We start from the raw sequence: 20,124 nt of genomic DNA, 5'->3' as shown, positions 1-20,124 counted from the left end.
AAATGAGCAATCTTTTATTAACTAGCATGGGTTTCGATAATGGAGAAGTTATACAATATTGGGACTGATAAACCCCTCACTTCAAGCATAACAAGTACCACTGTGGATAGAGGATTTAGAATGGAAACAATACCATTCAATATGCTGAGGGTGGGTCATGACATAATACTGGCACATAAACTAACATTAAATTATAACTTTTTTTTTTTTTAAAGTAAGAGGACAGTTAAAAAATACAGAAGTACATACAAATGACAAATATCCAAATACGGGATAAAGGAATGGCAAATATTAAAGGAGTATTTCAGTTCTACTTTCAAATAATAATATAGAAATGGAAAGTGGAGTCGAGCATTTGGATAGGATAACTACAGACGAGGAATACTAATAGAATTCAAACTGGAATATAAGTTGATCCCAAGTTTGTCACCAACTACACTTGGTTAATAATTTTGACTCAAAGAAGAAATAAGGGAGGTTATGGCCATAAGCTATCAAAGCTATCCTTGCCTACCAGAGGATGACACGGCTCCCAGTGAAATATCTATGTGCAAGAAGACCCATCATTTAGGAATTGATGGTTATATTGAAAACATGAAATTTCAGATTGATCTGTTTTGAGGGATTGGTAGATTTAATGAATAACAACATTTCTAAATGCAATTGAAAATAAGTTGTTTCAATGCACCTACATTTAGCAAACCAGCTAGGGTTTCCCTGAGGTCGATACAGAGTTGCTACAAGCAACAAAAAATGATGCCTTGGGGAATCGTGAGGTGATCTATCAACATCCTTTTACCTAATGTACACTTACAAACATGCATTGCCATCTATTTTTCTGGAAATACATCCATTAAATTCCACAATAATCTATTGTGTGGTTATGAATTCCAAGCAAAAAATGAATTTTATTAAACAACAAAATAGAAGTCGAAGCTGACACCTAATTTTGTTTTGAGAAGCTGAGGGAGGTATAGGGAAAGTACCACTCTTGGCATTCAGTTCTTTGATCAATTGAACTGAATACAAAAATATTAAGCTAATGGTACTCTAACATCTCTATCATCTCAAACCAAATTAAATCTCTTGATGTGACAACAGAAAGAAAGTCCATTGTATAGTTTAAAGTTGCACATTTGGTCATACACATATTAAACTTTCCTGAAACTAATATAAAGAAAACAAACATCTCCCTGTGAATATCTGAGCTATAATATTGTAAATTAATCTTACTCAGAATTGGCATTCTTCCAATTTACCTGTGAAAGTTTTGTCTTGGAATTGTTTAGATCACTGGTGATCTTTCTCACGGTGTCCACAACTTTGAGTTGTACTTCTTTTATTTTATCCAGTTCTTTCAGCAGTTCTGCAGGGCTTGGAATCTCTTGAGCTGCTTTCCTAAGAATATACACATAAAATTTACTACTATGTACAGCAGAAGATTAATATCGAGTTTGAGCAACATACAGCATGGAAATAGGCCCTTCAGCCAACCAAGTTTGTGCTGACCATCAGCTAACATTTAAACCCATCCCTCATTAATTCCATCCCTTCCCCCGCATATTTTCACCATCCCCTCCCCTCCCCCACCTGACCCCTTCTCCACCCGATTCACCTGTGTGCAACCTGTGCCTTTTTTGGAACTCCATCACCTTTGGTTGTAAACACTTCAAAAAAATATTTGTGAAAAAGTCCACAAATTTCTAGAAGTCAAACTAAATTAAAGTTTTTGGCCACTCACACAACCTGTTTACATCCTCATTGCAAATATTCTCATTGCAGCATGCCCTGCCACCTATTTTTGTGTCATCAGCAAACCTAGATAAGCTTGGTTTGCTCCTCCAAGCCATTAATATGAATAATAAATAGTTGAGGGTCAAGAACATATTATTCCCACTCTGTCTTCTACGTGATTTACACTGTTCAATCCATGATGATAATGCACTTCCTCTAATACCACAAGTTTTTATCTTGCTACTTAAGCGTATGTTTTTGTATCAGTTGTCAAAATCAGAGTGCCATCCCAGTTAGGGCAGCTGTATGTTTTCTTTCCAACCTTTCATATGGCACCGTATGGAATTGAAAATGCAACATACTCGGCTTTTATTGCACGGTTCAATAGTATCTTGGCTTCTTGAGAGCGGTCATTTAGCCTTTCCACATCTTTATCAATGCCTTTCATTTCAGAAAGAATGTCCTGAATTTGCTTGCTTTTGTTCTTCAATTCCTCGGGAGTTATAGGTATCTTGATAGAAAGAACATAGTTCGCAATTTTTTCCAGATCCTCAGAAGATACACCATCAGCTTGAATTAGAGAAAAAATGCATTAAAATATTGTTACCTTTGCAAAAAAAATCTAATGGCATATTTCTCAAAAATCTTTATCTTTATGGAATAAATCTACAATGTCACAGGATTTACTGAATGAATAGTATATAAGTTATGTTAAATGAATAAATAATTACAGAGCAGGCCTGCCTAAAATAAAGTGTTATGAAATTTTCCAAACATTTTGCAATGTTGTTAACATTTGGGAGCAGAGTTTAATACTTTTCAAACATCCTTCAAAGTGGTAAACCAAGACAAAATATGCTATCAGGCCACAACTTTTCTCAAACATGTATAATATCAGAGGTACATGAGAATACTTCCCCTAGGCCCTGCTCAAATAAGCTTACATAAACTCCAGCATAACTGTCATCGTGTCAGTCCAAACTGGGTACTTTTTATGAATGACCCAATCATAATTTGGTTTATAACATTTGAACATCTTAAATTATCTGAAATCCTCTGGATTCATTTTTCTTTACCTGTTAAATTCAGCTTATTTATCCTTTCTTTCCAAAGAATACTTTCTTTACAACCTTCCAATTATCTCTCCTTCTCCAATTGCTTGATCATTTTCTGTTGCCCTGTGATACCAAAGGCGTCTTCCCTGGATCCAGGTGAAAGCAGATTTAAATAGGAATGGGAGTATGTACCTGTGAGAAACTCTTTCACCATTCTGATGATGTCTTTAGTTTCTTCTTTCTCCTTTTCAAGTTCGTCCTTGGTCTTAGCTAACTGATCTGCCAACTTGGTTGCCTTTTCCTTAGTTTCTAGTGTGATGTTTCTGATAGAATCAATCTAGGGGGAAGGAAAGAGGAAACCTGATTTATTAGTGCAAGAAATTAAAATGAATTTCCAACAATCTATTTGGAAAAAGACTTGTACAACTGAAATATTAAAACATGGATACCTTGCTAATTGTATAATGCAGTTTGTTAAGGAGCTGGGCCATCTGATCGGTTGTTTCCACAGCACGTTTTTTTGCATCACTTGCCATAAACAATGTGCTGTTACAGTTTGGGCCGCCACATTTTTTATTCCCAGCATCATCATGACATAAAGCTCCTCCGCATGGATCATTGTCACAGGATAGATTTCCCTGTGCTCCACAAATCTACAGAGGTTCATTAAAAAAAATACATTTAACATGACAAACAAAAAGTAATGAAATTTGGTTGATTGAAGCAAATAATAGGTTCGGTGTGGGCAGAGCAGAGGACCATTCAGATTATATTGGAGGAAGTCTCGTAATGTTTTAGCCAAATAAGGATACAGATGTTGCAAATAACAATAAATGCCCATGCTTACCACCAAGCTAAAACATGGATTTGTTGACAAGAAAGTTAAGAGGCTCCAAATTAGTTAATTTCCTGCAGCTTATAGTTGGGTGCTAAATCAAGGGAATCAGTGGCACTAGGAAAGCGAAGTTGAGATGCTTCCCAAGTTGTCGATCAGATTGAAATATTCTTACAGGCAGCAAACAAGAAGTAAGGAACACCGCTGATAATTAAATTTTCAAAGTAGCATACGATTAAGACAGAGACTGAAATTTCACGAGTAACATTTTTTGAAGTCGAAAAAATAAATTACAGGGAATTTTTAATATTGATTGGTAGGTATGGCATTCTACATATTATAAAACTTTCAGGACTGGAGATCTATACGACATATTATGACAGCACACAATTCAAAACGATGATACACTGCATTTTAAAAGGCCAGTTTTTTAAAATAGGTTTTCAGGCAATAATTGTGAATAAAAGTTGAAGTTCATGTTAAACTTCTGATTATATATTGACTGGATGAGAACAATATTACTGGCATCTGGATTTCCATGCTTTCATGATGGAGGTAGATAATAAATTGTTATCATTTTTACTAAGAGGTGAATGCTCTTAGCTTTGTCACCATTACAGTTTAAATTCTGAGCTGTTATGTTATTTAGATATTGGTGAAATCTCTACCTATTCAACATTATTACAAAAATGTATCTATTCATGTGCAAATATTATGGAACAATTTCTTTATTAATTTTGGATCTTAGAAATGTTTATCCATTTTTTCCCCTTTAATTTATACAGTAATTGAAATGTTATCTTGGTATTGTGTAGTCTTGATCTAGCTCATTTGACCCGACACATTTTGGAGTATGGAACATTAACAAGCACCGTTAGATTTGTGTGTCTTTTGCTTATTCATATCAGGGAAGTTAAGTCGTCTTTTTGTTGCATTGTCAACTAGTGCAAATTGGAAAATGGTTCAATGTTGAAAGGAATTACATATTTTCAAATTCACACTACTATCTCTACCATGAGATTTTAAAGACCAAAGGGCTAAATAACTTGAGGAGTTTGGCAATAAATAGTGTTCCCAGCTATTTTAAAGCGCTTCTTCTTCTTGCGTATGGCGTGCACAGCCTAAAGTTGGACAACTTGTAGGACAACTTGTTCTATTTGATATTATTTGATTGTGCACACCAGGTTGATTGCATTCGTCGAAACAGGGCGGACCATGCAAAGGTTGCAATCTCCTACCCCTTTTAAAGTTCTGGGGAATACAAGATAAACTTTGAACAGATACAACAGTGGTTGACATGCATAAATCAGTGTTGAATGAATTAAATCAGATGGCAGGATTCAGGGCAGTAGCTGGACCTTGGAATAAGATTGATTATTATTATTAACTGAAGATAGACACTAAAAGCTGGAGTTATGCCCCTGTCCCACTTAGGAAACCTGAACGGAAACCTCTGGAGACTTTGCGCCCCACCCAAGGTTTCCGTGCGGTTCCCGGAGGTTGCAGGTGGTTGCCGGAGGTTGCAGGTAGTGGAAGCAGGTAGGGAGACTGACAAAAACCTCCGGGAACCTCCGGGAACCGCACGGAAACCTTGGGTGGGGCGCAAAGTCTCCAGAGGTTTCCGTTCAGGTTTCCTAAGTGGGACAGGGGCATAACTCAGCGGGACAGGCAGCATCTCTGGAGAGAAGAATTGGTGACGTTTTGAGTCGAGACCCTTCTTCTGAAGAGGTTCTCGAACCGAAACGTCACCCATTTCTTCTCTCCAGAGATGCTGCCTGTTACGCTGAGTTACTCCAGCTTTTTGGGTCTAACTTTGGTTTGAAATACTTTCCCATCAGAGTAGTGAAGGAAAGAAATAAAGAGAGGGCAAGTATTTTATACTAAGATTTACAGCTGCAGAATGTCTTATTGCCAATGGGGTACTTTTGAAGTTTTGGGTGTGTTGTAATTTTGACAATGATGTTATCAATTTGAATTATGCCAACATTATTCAGTGTTATCCCTCTGCACCTCTCCAGACAGCTGTTAGCAGTCAAACAGGCTCATGATCTGAACTTGGTGGAGAGGCTCAGAAGGTCAGGAGGTGAGTCACACATGCCTGAATATTTGGATCTTATCATGTTCTTGTAATAACATGGCTGACATGTCTGGTCCAGTTCAGATTTGTAAGCAGAGGTGACCACTCAGCATTGTGACAAATTACATCTCTAAGTTTTATATATAATTTAACAGTACATTCTTGATCAGTCTGACTGTATTTGAGTCATTTAAGAGTTAGGTATTAAATGTATATACCAGGAGGGTTCTTATGTTGCATAAACTTAATATTTTGGCCACTTTTGAATGGATTCCTTTGTGATTGAGGCTCGTTTAAAATCAGTGAATGGAACATTGTCTGGCATTTCAAATGCACCTGTTTGAAGAGACATTGATCTACATTTCAGAACTTTACAAAATAGTTCTGAGAGAGTCATAGAAACAGGCCCTTCAATCCAACTCGTCCATTCCGACCAAGATGCCTCATTTAAGCAAGTCCCATTTACCTGTGTTTGCCTCATATCCCTTTAACCTTTCCCATTTGTCCAAATGTCTTTTAAACGTTGTTATTGTACCTACCTCAACCTCTGGCAACTCCTTCCACATATCCACAATATCTGTGTGAAAAAGATGACCCCTCATTTTCCTATTAAACCTCTCCCCTTTCTCTTAAACCTATGCCCTGGGAAAAGGACCTTGTGCATCCACCCCATCAATTCCCTTCATGATTTTACTTCTAAATCCTTCTGCTCTACCACACTGCCCAGGGCCTTACCGAACACTGAAGTCCTGCTTTGACTTATCAAAATGCAACACCTACACTTATCAAAATTAAACTCTGTTAGCCAGAAATTTCCCTTGTGATTTTAAATACCTCTGTAAGATCACTACTCAGTCTCCTGTGCTCCAAGGAATAAAGTGCCAGTCTGCCCAACCCCTTCAGGCTCTTAAATCCTGACATATCCTCGGAAATCTTCTCAGCATTCTTTCAAGATTAATGGCATCTTTCCTATGGCAGGGTGACCAAAACTGAACACAATACTTCAAGTGTGGCCTCACCAATCTCTTGTATAAATGTAACATAATCTCCCAACTTCTGCACTCAATTTCCGCAGCAATAAACCTTCTTCACCACCCTATTTCCTGGCGATGCCAGACCTTTGTCACTGTCTATGATATCACTTACTATAGTGTAATCTGAAAACTTATCATGTCTTGTATGTTTTATCCAAATCGTTGATATAGATACCAACGATAAATGGATCTAACATCAATACCTGCGATGCACCACTCTTCACAGATCTCCAGTTTGAAAAATATCTTCCACCACCATCCGCTACTTCCTACCATGAAGCAAATTCTATATCCAGTCAGTTAGCTCTCCCTGGATTCCATGAGATTTAACCTACCATGTGGAACCTATCAAAGGCCTTGGTGAAGTCCGCATAGACTATGTGTATGACGCTACCTATGTCAAACTTCTTCAAAATATTTAAATTTGTGAGACACAATCTCCCACGCACTAACTAAACCATGCTGACTATCCCTAATCTGTTCATTTCTAATGCATGCATATCTTATCATTCAGAATTCTCTTCAGTAATTTTCCCACCATACATGTTAGGCTTACTGGTCTATAGTTCCCCAGGTTTTTATTTCCGGCTCTTCTTAAATAGAGGAATGTAAAGAAAAGAGTTTGAAAAAAGTTGCCTTCTTATCCAGTGAAGTGGATAAGGAATGGAACACTATTATCTCACAAAACAGTGGACAAAGTTTGAAGAATTTGTGTAGTCCACTGTCTCTATTCTTCATGTTCTTCTATTTTTATGAGTTTGTTGTCTTCCAGTTGGATCCAATTATTACAAAATATTGTAAACCAAACCAAAATAGATACAAAACTTACCAGATTATTTGCCACTCTCAAATCCAATAGTTCAGTATTTTGCTTCAGTTCATTAAGTTTATCTTTATCAGTAAACGTTGCATTGTCTAACAAGGCAGATGCTTTTTCTCTTATAGATTCTGAAATATTTAGTAATTCTGAAACATTCGCTTTTTCTTGAGAGGCTTTTGAAATCTGGTAGAACATTTCAATATCGTCAAAGCTTCCTGTGAACAATAATAAAATAATATTATCCCTGGAATTGAAAATGATCTTTGATTAGTATTGTAAATCATAACAGAAAAAAAAGGTCAGAAACTCTTTGATGATTGAATTAAAATATCTTTATAAACTATTAAAAATATTAAAAAAAACATTCCAAAACTCTGATGTTTACTCCCCTAAGGATCAACATTTCCCACCCCACGCTCATGAATCTGATACTAATTCCTCTTTGTATCAATCTTTGTACCTCCTAACCTCAATTAACTGATATAATCAGCTCATTTATAAGCCCACTATAATATAATAACTCACTTGCAGTAGAAATTCAATAAGCACATAAATCTTTGTACTAGTCATTTGCACCTAATAGCTTTATTCCCTAAACCCACCACTGACAAGAGGTTTTCCATTATTTAAGAACACAAGATAACTTTGAATGAGGAAAACTGATGCATGGCTCATTTACATGGAAGGTAAAGCCAAAGGTCAACACATCCTATTCTCAAACTTGTGTTACGAACATAAATTCAACCAAACCAGATCCCAGAGGTACTTAATTTGAGGTATTTATGTTAGGGTAATATTTATTGTGCTTGAGAACCTATCTAGTGTTTGTTTTCTCAAACTAGCATATCCAAATCCAAACTATAAAAATGCAGAGATACTTTGAAAAAATTACTACATCACACTATAAATTAACAAGGAAATCCAAGATGAAAAATATGAAGGGAACAGCCAATTCCCTTCATGTGTTGATTTACTAAACAAATTTAATGCCATTCTGTCAATTCTTTTGCATTATTTCTCATTACACCAGCCAATGTCATCATGGGGTGTAAACAGATACAGTGGACAAAGTCCCAGGCTTTAACACTCTAGCTCGTCAAAGAAAATACTATTACATGATACAAATAGCTGATACAACAAGTGCAAACATGAGAAGCAGGCAATCCAAAGAGCACAGAACAGATCCAGATCTAGGCTCAATATATTTTTCTCATACAGATTATGTTCTCAGAATTCCTCTCAGTGCTTGTACCCCATAGCTGAAACATCGACCTCTAAACCCTACCGATGTTAATCAAGCCCACAGATACAAAACTCCCCGACATGATCATTGCTTGCAATAAAATGGCCCTACCCCAGATGCACCATCCCTTGAATCACCCATCCTCAGAGCTTGACCTTTCCATACCCTACCCAGAATGTCCCTATCTTCCGACTTCCCACAACTGTAGGTCTGACTGATGTTTGCTCTCATCCCATCCTCATCCCTGTAGTCCATTACATACAGATGTCTACACGCACACACCAACATTCATTCAGTCGCAAACAGTGCCTTGAGCCTTGTGGACTATTGCATATTGCTGCTAGGAGTCATGCACAGAACTGGGATCACTAATGCTTTTTTTACCTCTGAAGGATGTTTAGGTTTATAACCTTGCTGTTGGAAGATTTGGTTTTGCTCCAAATTGTCAAAGAGTTAAAGGATGTTTAAATATCCAATTATGGAACAAAGGATTTCTTTAATGAATCATGTTTTAAAAAATACTTTTAAAAACATAATTTTGATCGACTGATTTCAGTCTTTTTTATTTACACATACACGAGAGGAATGTTGGGGTTATGATTTTTCCACTTACCGTTCAAGTTGATTTTTACTGTGGGCTTCTTTTTTAAATGATTCAAATCCTCTATGAGCTTGTCAAGTTCCTTGTTAAGATCATCAATTACTCTGTTGAGCTCCTTCGGGTCTTTGGAGACATTCACATTTGGATCAATCTGCATTTTGTTTTTCCTGTGCAATAGTGAAGTTATGGAGATACAGGTATTTAATTCACTCTATGTGTGTTCTGTGTGGACTGTCAAGTGATTAGATGGTGGTACTATTATGTATAGGAAGGAACTGTAGATGCTGGTTTACACTGAAGATAGACACAAAAAGCTGGAGTAACTCAGCAGGACAGGCAACATCACTGGATAAAAGGAATAGGTGACGTTTCAGATCGTGTCTGAAGAAGGGTTCCTGCACCTATTCCTCTTCTCCAGAGATGCTGCCTGACTCGCTGAGTGGCTCTATTATGCAGTTGGGAGCTTGCCATGCATTAGGGTCAGATGCAGAACACCTGCTAGCAATTACTTTATAATCTTGTTAAGGCGGGCCCCAACCACCACACCCTTTCCATGTGTGCTCTCCAGAGATTTAGAAATAGAAATAGTTGTCATGATCAGAAATATTTTAATAAAATGCATTTGACAGTCAGGAGATCAATTGTTTTCCATTAAAGATATTCACAAAATGCTGGAGTAACTCAGCAGGACAGGCAACATCTCCGGATAGAAGGAATGGGTGATGTTGACTTCAGACTGCAGGTTTTTGTTTTTAAGGATTCTTCTTTATTAGGGCAATTTCTCTGCATGTTGCAATTATCAAGATTTCTTTAGTGTCATTAGGAATTTAATTTCAGTTTATATATGGAGTTAATGTTTGGAATACAACTGTGACAAGGCCAGTGGAGCATAGGCAGTAAGCTTGGGTCATGCATGTTTGTGTAGGAGTCTTGAAACTTAATGGCATTCTGAGAAGTACAAGGAGTTCCACAGTCTTTGCCAGATTTGGAAAGATAATTAATTTTTCTGACCAGGAAGTTCCTTAACTGAGATGGATTTGTCAGGGTCATAGCCATTTAGAAGATGGTTCCATTGTGTGAATTACCTACTAGCTTAAGCAATTGATACACATTCATTATGATGCAGTTATGCCCTGATTCATTGTTAAGTTTTGGTTCACAGCTGTTTACAGCTGGTTCATAGCAGGCTTTCATATAATGTTATAACAGAGAATGCAGGCTACGATCTGTCATCTGGGCAAATTAATTGCTCAGATGTACTGTGGAAATAACTCCATTACGCATAAATAATCATTTTGTTCTTTAATTGTGATATAACTTTTACTAAATTAAAACATTTGTATCTTAAAACCCAAGTTTAAAATGTGCCAAGATTCCTTCTGTTTCAAAGACAAATTACAGCTGATGTTGGAATCTAACATAAAGTTAGCAAACACTGCACAAACTTTGTTGTAGAGCGATAGATAGATTTAATGTAACTGCATTAAAATTAATTAGCTGATATTTAGACTAATTTATGGAAAATGCACAGGAATTTGTTCTTTGGTTGAGGAATATAGAGCAATTAAAATAAAAAGTGTTATTTTCCATGGTGTTTCGCAGATGTTGGCCTGAAACAATGTAACTATATTAATATATAAACAGGATAGGGATTATATAGGTTAGCACACTGTACATTTACAGTTGTTTTATGGTTATATTTTTCTCAAAATATCTTTCATTGATCCATATTGGAAGGAAAGTTTGCCATTTGGAAAAAGATGCAGTTAGCCGAAAGACTTATGGCCCTTTGACTTTTGTTGCCTTCATTCTCCATTGGTGTTGATCCTGTCTAAGTTGGCGGTCCTGGGTGTGAGGTCCAGCAATTTAATTAGATCAAGTAGACATCCCCATGGGACCCTTTCTTCCATATAACAGGCCGCTATGGCTGCTTTCTCTAGCTAGTGATATCCACCCAAGCCAATAAAGAAGAAACTAATGACTGGGGCTCTTGGACAATTTTGGCACATTTACCCTGTTTGGGCTCATCTGTGATCTAGGCCTTATTGAGTGTGAGGTCTCACAATGACTGGATTCTCAGCTTAATGTGTGGATCTTCCACTGCACTACCTGATGCAGTGAGAAACATTGTGGATTACTGGAATGTGGCAATAACATAAATGTCAATTTTGAAATAAAACAAGAGGAATTCACTATAAAGAATGCCAGAATAACCAAGATATACTTTAACATTTAAAACATATCTTGGTTCATATTTAAATGGTTTATTTATGCGAAGATGCAATTGCCAATCTCTGTTATCTGGATTGATCCACATATATATTTCATAAGCTAAATGCTGGAGGCTAAGGTTTGATTTTACAGATCTTTACTGCATTATCAGAAAATGCCAGAAGCATTTAGATCAAGCAGCATCTGTAGAAAGAGAAGCAGAGTTAACATTTCAGGTCTTTCCTTTGCCATTACACACATGCTGCAAGATATGTTGGATGGTGCCAATACTTTCTGTCTTTGTTTCAGATTTCCAACAATGTATTACGGTCTGATAATAAGCAATATTCCGACTGGGAAATCAGAAATATTTAGTATGTGTATGACACAAAATGCTGGAGTAACTCAGCGGGATAGGCAGCATCTCTGGAGACGTTTTGGGTCAAGACACTTTTTCAGTCTGAAGAAGGGTCTCGACCCGAAACGTCACCCATTCCTTCCCTCCAGAGATGCTGTCTGTCCCGCTGAGTTACTTCAGCATTTGTGCCTATCTTCGATGTGAACCAGCAACTGCAGTTCCTTCCTACATATAAACACTATGATGTTGCAAACTGACCGTGTCATAGTATGATATTTGCTAGAGATCACATTATGTGGTGTATTCCAAGCAAAGCAGTGACAAGATTGGAACTATCCAAATACAAAACATATCCATTCCCCATCATTCATTAAAAGTAAACCCATAATGCATTTTATTTACCGCTACATTTTGGGGAGTAATTACATCAGAATCAGAATCGTTTATTGTAATTTGAACATAAGTTCAAACGAAATTACGTTTCTGCAGTCATAACACAAAAAAACCCAAAAAACACAATGACACAATTCCACGCAAACATCCATCACAGTGAATCCCCAAACACCTCCTCTCTGTGATGGAAGGAAAATACTAGCTGATCGAGGCTCCTGATATTAGATTTTGAGGCCCCACTCCAGGTCGATTTAAACCCCTCGATTCAGGCTGGTGAAGTTAGCCGTTGCAGGAGCTCCGAAAATCGGTCTCCCACCAGGGACCCACGAGCTCCCGATGTTACCGTCCACAGAGCCTGCAGCCGAAGCCTCCGAGCTCCGAAGTCTGGTCGCAGCCGCACGCCACCACAGCGCTCCGAAGTCGGCCAGCTCCGTGATGGTGAGTCCGCAGGCTCCGCGACTGGAGCCCCAGGTCGATTCTGGTCGGAGGCCGCCGGCTCCACAATGTTAGGCCCAACGACAACAGAGACTCGACAAGGAAAGAGTTGGTTCCCCGTACAGGGAAGAGATTAAAAAGTTTCCCCCACCCCCCCGCACCCCACATATACACAGATAAAATAATATAAAAACTAAAACCAAGACATCCACTTAACAGGACAAAAAGAAAAAAAAGACAGACGGACTGCAGAGGCCACTGGATGGTGTATGGAAGAAAGCGTTCATTATATAGTCAACTGAAATGAAATGTTACCTGATCTTTTCAAAGTAATTCTTTGTTTCTTGGAATGCCTCAGGGGAAGCAACAGAACCATTCAGAAGTTTGGCGATCTCAGTAATTTTTTTTTCGAGTTCTTTAAACTGTTCATCGTAGAGAGGCCCCAGCTTTCCACTGACTGTGGAGGTCTTATTGGACAGTCGTTCCATTGCTGGGATTAATGCACAAATCTCTTCATCTAGCAATTTAAAGCAAGGGTGACACTCCATGCATTTTGGAAACTCCCTGCAGTGACCCCAGGCACATTTGTTGCAGTGTTGTCCCGACACCCCTTCACGACAGTTACAGTCCCCTGTTGTCTTGTTACAGGCTGGCCTTTCGGTTCCTCCAAAATTGCAGTTACATGCTGCCAGGGAATATTGAAACAATGGTCAATTTAACAACCTTTTCATATGAAAGACTGTTGAAAAATATTGTGTAACAGAACTGTGGAACAGATTGGAAATTTTCTGTGACAGTTAAAACCCAACATTTTAATTGAGGGAAACACGATAGCATTTAGCTTGGAAAATTAAATAACAAACAAACATGAGCTTAAATTTACTTGTAAATAGCCACAATATGCATAATCAGCATGATAAACTGTATTCTCTGTGGAACATCTCACAATTTTCCTTTTCTAATATTACTTCACCATGATTTCACCAACATGTTCATTCGGATAATAACATGATATTGAAAAAAAGAAAGTAGAAAAAAAAATTACTTTTCCCATCCATAAGGAAATGCAGTTGAAAGCTGTAAGTAGAAGGGGCAGACTAGTGACTACTGCCATGGGGAATACATCAGGAGAGCAGCAACCTTGAAGTGGGAATGGTTTACTGGACCAAATCAGGAACAAATGTTGCTACTTTAACTGTTGACATGGAGCCATACAGTACAGAAACAGGCCAATCCACACCCATGCCAATTACGAAGCACCTATCCACAGCAATCCCATATACCAGCACATGGTCCATAGCCTACTAAACCATGGCATAGTATGCCACTGAGATGTTTGAAGAAAACCATCAACTTCGAAAAAGGCAGTTTCTTTAAACATAAATATGCTATGCGGTGATCACATGCCTGAGTTGTGACCAGTATGTTACAACAGGAGAGGAACGCTACTTACAAAGTGAGCTGCTGGAATGAATAACATGCAAAATAACCATGCCCAAAACAATTCATGCCCAGTGCTTGCTGACTTTCGATTGTATTTGAACTAGTCACAGATAAATTGGTGTATTGCAATCCCTGTGACATGGCATGTGAATGTTTGTCATGTTGTGTCGAGACAGTACAGTACTCCCCAGTCATGCTCAACTTTCACTTCAAGTTTCTGACACCTAACCTACTGCAGCTCTTTCTATGTGAACCCCCAGTGGATAGTGCAACTGTGTGGGTTATTTTCATTGGGATGTGTGGGGATTTTGATGCTGTAAAACGTTTACACATTGAGAAGGCTTTGTATTTGAATCACTCTGATTAAATCTTTCTCTGCCTGTAGATGGGCAATCTACATTCACACCTGGAACAGTAGAGCACAGAAACAAGCCCTTCAACCCACAATGTCTGTGCTGAAAATGCTTCCAAGTTAAACTAATCTCCTCTGCCTGTACGTGATCCATATCCCTCCATTCCCTGTATATCCACGTGCCTGTCTAAAAGCCTTTTAAATGCCTCTATCATATCTGCCATCACCACCACCCCAGCTGTCTTCCAGGCACCCATCACTCGCTGTGTAAAAAAAAACTTGCCCCAATACAATACAATACAATACCTTTTATTGTCATTTGAGCCTCAGTGAGGCTCAAACGAAATTCTGTTTCCACAGCCATACAAACAAAGACAATTCCTAGACATACACACAATTTAATTCACACAAACATCCATCACAGTGGACCCACTGTGATGGAAGGCAAAGTCTTTTCTCTCCCCTGTTCTCCATGTCTCTCCTGATGTCCAAGCCCCAGGCGGGCGATGATAAGTCCCACGGCCATTTTAGGCCGTGCCGGGCGATTTACGGCCCCGCTCCCGGTCTAAAAGTCTCGAAGTTGGAGCCCCGGCGGGCGCTGGAATGTCCCCCGGCCATGAAACCGTGCCGGGCGATGTACGGCCCCGCTCCAGCTCGTTCCAACCCCGCGACACGGGCTGGAGAAGTCGCGTTGCGGGAGCTCCGGGAAGCGGTCTCTCCCCCCGGACCTGCGAGCTCCCGATGTCCCAGTCCACCGTACCTGCGGCTGTGTTGCTGGAGCCTCCGAGCCCCAGGAGTCGAGTCGCAGCATCGAGTCACCACCGCTCCCCACGTTCCGAGGCCGGCCAGCCCCACGATGGTGAGTAGTCCGCAGCTCCGCAGTCTCCCTAGCCCCCGGGTCGTTCAGGTTGGAGGCCGCTCCACGGTGCTAGGCCCCAACGATAACGGAGACCCGACAGGGAAAAGGTCGGGTCTCCCGGACAGGGAAGAGATTTTAAACAGTTTCCCCCTGCACCCCGCCCCCCACATATACACATTTAAAACCAGTGTTAAAAAACACCAACACTACATTTAACTAGACAAAAAATAAAAAAAGACAGACAGGCTGTTGGGGCCGCTGCAACGGGTGAGTCGCGCCGCCAAAGAGTACGTGCCGGGCGATTTACGGCCCAGCTCCCGGTCTAAAAGTCTCGAAGTTGGAGCCCCCGGCGGGCGCAACTTTCATCATTGTTCAACTTCTGTCAAGGAGAAGCTATACTTCACCCTCGTTAGACCTCATTTAGTTGAACCCACACGTTTCCTTTAAACTTTGCTGCTCTCACCTTAATGCTAAGCCCTCTAGTCTTTAACATGTCCATCCTGGGAAATAGGTTCTAATTGTCACCCTATCTATGCCCTATCATTATTTTATATACTTCTATCTGGTCTTCTCTCAACCTCTGAAATTCAAGAGAAAACAGTGCAAGGTTGTTCAATCTCTTCTTGTAGTTAATACCCTCTAATTCAGGCAGCATTCTGGCCAATCAGTTTTACAAACACTCCAAAGCCACTACAATCTTCATGTAAAGGGGTGACCAGGACTGCACACAGTCCTCCAAATGGGGACTAACCAAAGTCCTTCAAAGCTGCAACATGACTTCCTGATTCTCATACCACATGCCTTCTTCAGCTCTCCAGGTACATGTGTTGCTACTTTCAGTGAGCTATGGTTCTTGGTTCTTGGTTTCTTGGTCCTCCAAAATATTCCAAATAGAATTTAAACTGGAGGTGGTGAAGGGAGGGCTTAAGCCAGAAAGGGTTATTGGGAAGAAAGAGCTACTTTAAATTTAGTTGCATCTGGTTGGGTAACTATAGTTGGGTGAAGATTATTCCATGCTTTAATTGTGTGGGGGAAGAACGAATTGCTGTATACATCTGTCTTTGTAGCTGGGATCACAAATTGGATCGAATGCCCTCGTCTGCTCCTAATTGGTTTGGGTTTGGTGTAGGTCTTGTAGTCTATGTCGAGCTGACCATTTAACATTTTGTAAAAACAGGTCAAACGGTGAGCTTCACGTCTGTCTTGGAGAGGGTTCCACCCCAGAGAATTCAGAAGTATGGTGACACTCGCATCTCTATCATAGGTGTTAGTAACAAATCGAGCTGCCTGTCTTTGGACACGTTCGATGGAAGAAATTTTTTTATTTGTGTATGGGTCCCATGCTGCAACTGCGTAGTCCAAATGAGGTCTAACGAGGGTGAAGTATAGCTTCTCCTTGACAGAAGTTGAACAATGATGAAAGTTGTGCCTCAGAAAGTTTAGGACACCTGTTGCTTTCACCGTTGCATGATAAGTCTGACCATTCCAACGCAGATCATTCTGCAATTTGATGCCAAGATACTTGGTTTGTTTGGATTCTTCAAGGGTGGCACCAAGTATATTGTAAGATGTTTCGCCTGGATTCCTCTTTCTGGTGACACGCATAGTTTCACATTTGGAAGGGTTGAACTGCATGCCCCATTGTTGTGACCACTCAACCATAGTATCGAGATCCTTTTGGAGAGCATCTTCATCATCAGCTGACTTAATTGGACGGTACAGCAAACAATCATCAGCGAAAAGTCTGGTCGTACTTGCGACTTTTTCATGGATGTCATTTATGTAAAGCAAAAATAGGTGTGGGCCAAGCACTGTGCCCTGAGGTGTACCACTCAACACTGGATGCCAATTGGAGCTCTTTCTGTTCACACACACACACGCAGAAGACGTTTTGTCAGGAAACTGGAAATCCATTGTTTCGTGTTGGAGCGAATACCATAGATGTCAAGCTTCCGAAGCAGTCTCTGGTGTGGGATGACATCAAATGCTTTAGAAAAGTCCAGCACAACTAAATCCATGATGACGTTACTATCAAGGTGCTTGGCCAGGTCATTTGTCATCAGGATAAGCTGAGACTCGCATGATCTATGCCTCCTAAATGCATGTTGGTTGTCAGCAAGAACGTTATGTTTGCTCACGTGTCGCATCAGATTACTATCAATTAAATGCTCCAGCAATTTACAGCAAGTACTTGTTAATGATGATAATTCGCTGGGTTGGTGGTTGAACCCTTCTTAAAGAGAGGAGTGATGTTAGCCTTCCTCCAATCCAGCGGAACATCACCTGAGTCAAGCGATTGTTGGAAAATGAACTGCAAAACTGGAGCCAGTTCTTCGGCTGCGATCTTGAGGACTTTGATCCAAAGATCCCTCTGTACATCAATGCAGCTAAGGGTCTTTCCATTAATAGTATACTCTCCTTCAATTCAACTTCATAAAGTGCCTCATTCATCACCTGCTTCTCTGTGGATTATCAAACATGACTAAAAAAAGTGGTGGAGGGGACAGAAATAAATATTAGATGTTTATGTTGTAATGATCACTATTTATTTTTTCAAAGTTTTTGTAATGTAACTCTTTCTCTTGTTGGTGCAGCCATGGGAATATGGAGAATTTAGTCTACAGGTGTGACAGGTTTGGTCACACTGGCATTCACTCTGAAATGTTAGTTACCCTGACTCTAACCTGACCTGCTTTGGGATTAGCGCATACACTTGCTCTGATCTAACGTCTGCAGAAATGCATCTTGTTAGCTCAATTTTTGTTGATGGTAACAAAATAATTTCAACATTTCATTTTGTGCATATTGTTTCAGAAATGTATTGTACTGCATTGCTGAGCGTTTGTGACTATGTATTGCGCTATAATTAGATACTCACGGTTACACTGCACCTTTGGATCACCATAATAATTATCCTGGCATTCAGAACATGTCTTTTCCCCATAGCCATCCTTGCACTGGCATTGCCCAGTAAACTGCAAATGTACAATATTAAGAGCTATTTTAGTATCAAAGGAAAAACCCAATAATTTTTCACTACCAGATAAATAAGTATTGCAACTGATGTGCTACTGAGCAGGATAAATTATTCCAGCATTTACAAATGGTAATTTCTCTCGCTGCTGGATCGGACAGTCATACCCAATCTACTTCCTTCCTGTATTACTATGTCTGTGATTTATTCAGCATTTATAGATTTTGCACATGAACTGGAGTTCTATCTTTGATTCAGATGCTACTCCCCATCTTACCTCATCACACTGAGTGCTGTCAGAATTCTGTGGGTCACAATGACATGGTTCACACCCTCTTCTGCTGGGCAGATTCCAGAAACCTGGAGCACATTTTTCGCAATTTCTCCCGATCATATGAGGCAGGCACGGACAGTGGCCGGTGTCCTGATCACATATACATAAACCATTGGAAAGACACTGCCTCGCATCAACTCCAATGCCATTGCAAGAACACTCTGAAAGGTAGTTTACACAACATGCTAAATTAATCTTTTGAGGAATTACTTGCACATACAGAAAGAACATATCTGCAACGTCTTTATATGCTTCAGAGAATAGGCTTCACATCTGAATTTTATTTGTCCTTTGTCAGTGTCATTATGTAGTGAGCTTAAGGGATAATATAATTTCAATCTTGTTAGTATCAATGTCAAAAAAGTTGCTGGAAGAAAACTTTATTTCTTAAATGGTTTCTGCTGATTGCCTAACCTATCTACCACACTGTCTGGTGTTGAAAATGGACAATGCACTTTGTGATAATTTGAACTGATATAGCTTTCTTTCCAGTTTTCTGAGCAGATATAAAAGCAGAAAATTCTAGAAATATTCAACAGGTCAGACAGCAAATGTGGAAACAGAAATAGAGAAAACCCTTTGTAAGAACTGGTAGAAGAAAACCAATTGAAGAGCGGGTGCGGAGAAGTGGATAAGACAGGAGGACCATTTTTGAGACGATGAGGCCAGAGATGCCGTGGGAATAAACCGTAGCCAAGGTTGTGTGTTTATCGGGCTAATTAGCACGGTTAAAAGAGAGAGAATCTGATTAAAACAGTGTGAAATTAGGAAAGTTTGAGAGTGAAACACAAAAAGGCAGGGCTGCCAACTCTCACACATTGAGCGTGAGAAGCAAGTGTCTCACTCGATTCTCACGCTCTCACGCTGATCACAGTATTCTTACGCTCAAATGTTTTTTAAAAATTAAGAAAGTCACGAAAAATTCAATTCGCCCAAGGCTTCCACACTCCTCCACACTCAGCAATGAGAATAGCTTTCTGTCAGCAGGTTTCCCGTAAATAACAAACAATTTGATTGACTTAAGCCCATCGCACACTATTTAAAATGACAAATTCCGCAGTGTTAATGATTCCATTTGAAACTCAGCTGCTGGAAATTCAAATTAAAGCAAAAATTGTTTTAGAGGTGAGTAAAAACCACGAGGTGAATATATAAGATGAATGCATAGTCTTTTTCCCTGGATTTGGGATTCAAGAACTAGAGGGCATTGGTTTAAAGCAGGGGTGTCAAACTACCGGCCTGCGAATGGGGCCCAATCCGGCCTGCAGATGATTTGGGGGAAAAAGGAGTTTAGTTTAGAGTCTAAACTAAACATTCCCGTGCAGATGGTGTGATAGGTGAGACACGGCGGAGATCCCAGCACCGA

The 20,124-nt window shown here is 39.6% G+C and overlaps 1 protein-coding gene across 2 annotated transcripts in view; it reads right to left on the bottom strand.

Moving 5' to 3' along the window:
* Positions 1-20,124, bottom strand: part of LOC116985147 (laminin subunit beta-4-like) — a 71,652-nt gene that overhangs the window by 4,935 nt on the left and 46,593 nt on the right. For both annotated transcript variants that reach the window (XM_033039667.1, XM_033039668.1), the window contains exons 24-32: positions 18,702-18,919; positions 18,329-18,425; positions 13,112-13,481; positions 9,412-9,566; positions 7,565-7,770; positions 3,239-3,442; positions 2,982-3,126; positions 2,097-2,304; positions 1,260-1,398 (exon numbers count right to left, since the gene is read on the bottom strand). In XM_033039667.1, coding sequence (XP_032895558.1) covers positions 1,260-1,398; positions 2,097-2,304; positions 2,982-3,126; positions 3,239-3,442; positions 7,565-7,770; positions 9,412-9,566; positions 13,112-13,481; positions 18,329-18,425; positions 18,702-18,919 — 1,742 coding nt within the window. The remainder of the gene's footprint in view (positions 1-1,259; positions 1,399-2,096; positions 2,305-2,981; positions 3,127-3,238; positions 3,443-7,564; positions 7,771-9,411; positions 9,567-13,111; positions 13,482-18,328; positions 18,426-18,701; positions 18,920-20,124) is intronic.

The sequence above is a fragment of the Amblyraja radiata genome, chromosome 21 (genome assembly GCF_010909765.2).
Source record: "Amblyraja radiata isolate CabotCenter1 chromosome 21, sAmbRad1.1.pri, whole genome shotgun sequence".
NCBI lineage: Eukaryota > Metazoa > Chordata > Chondrichthyes > Rajiformes > Rajidae > Amblyraja > Amblyraja radiata.
This window is presented reverse-complemented; position numbering and strand designations above follow the sequence as displayed.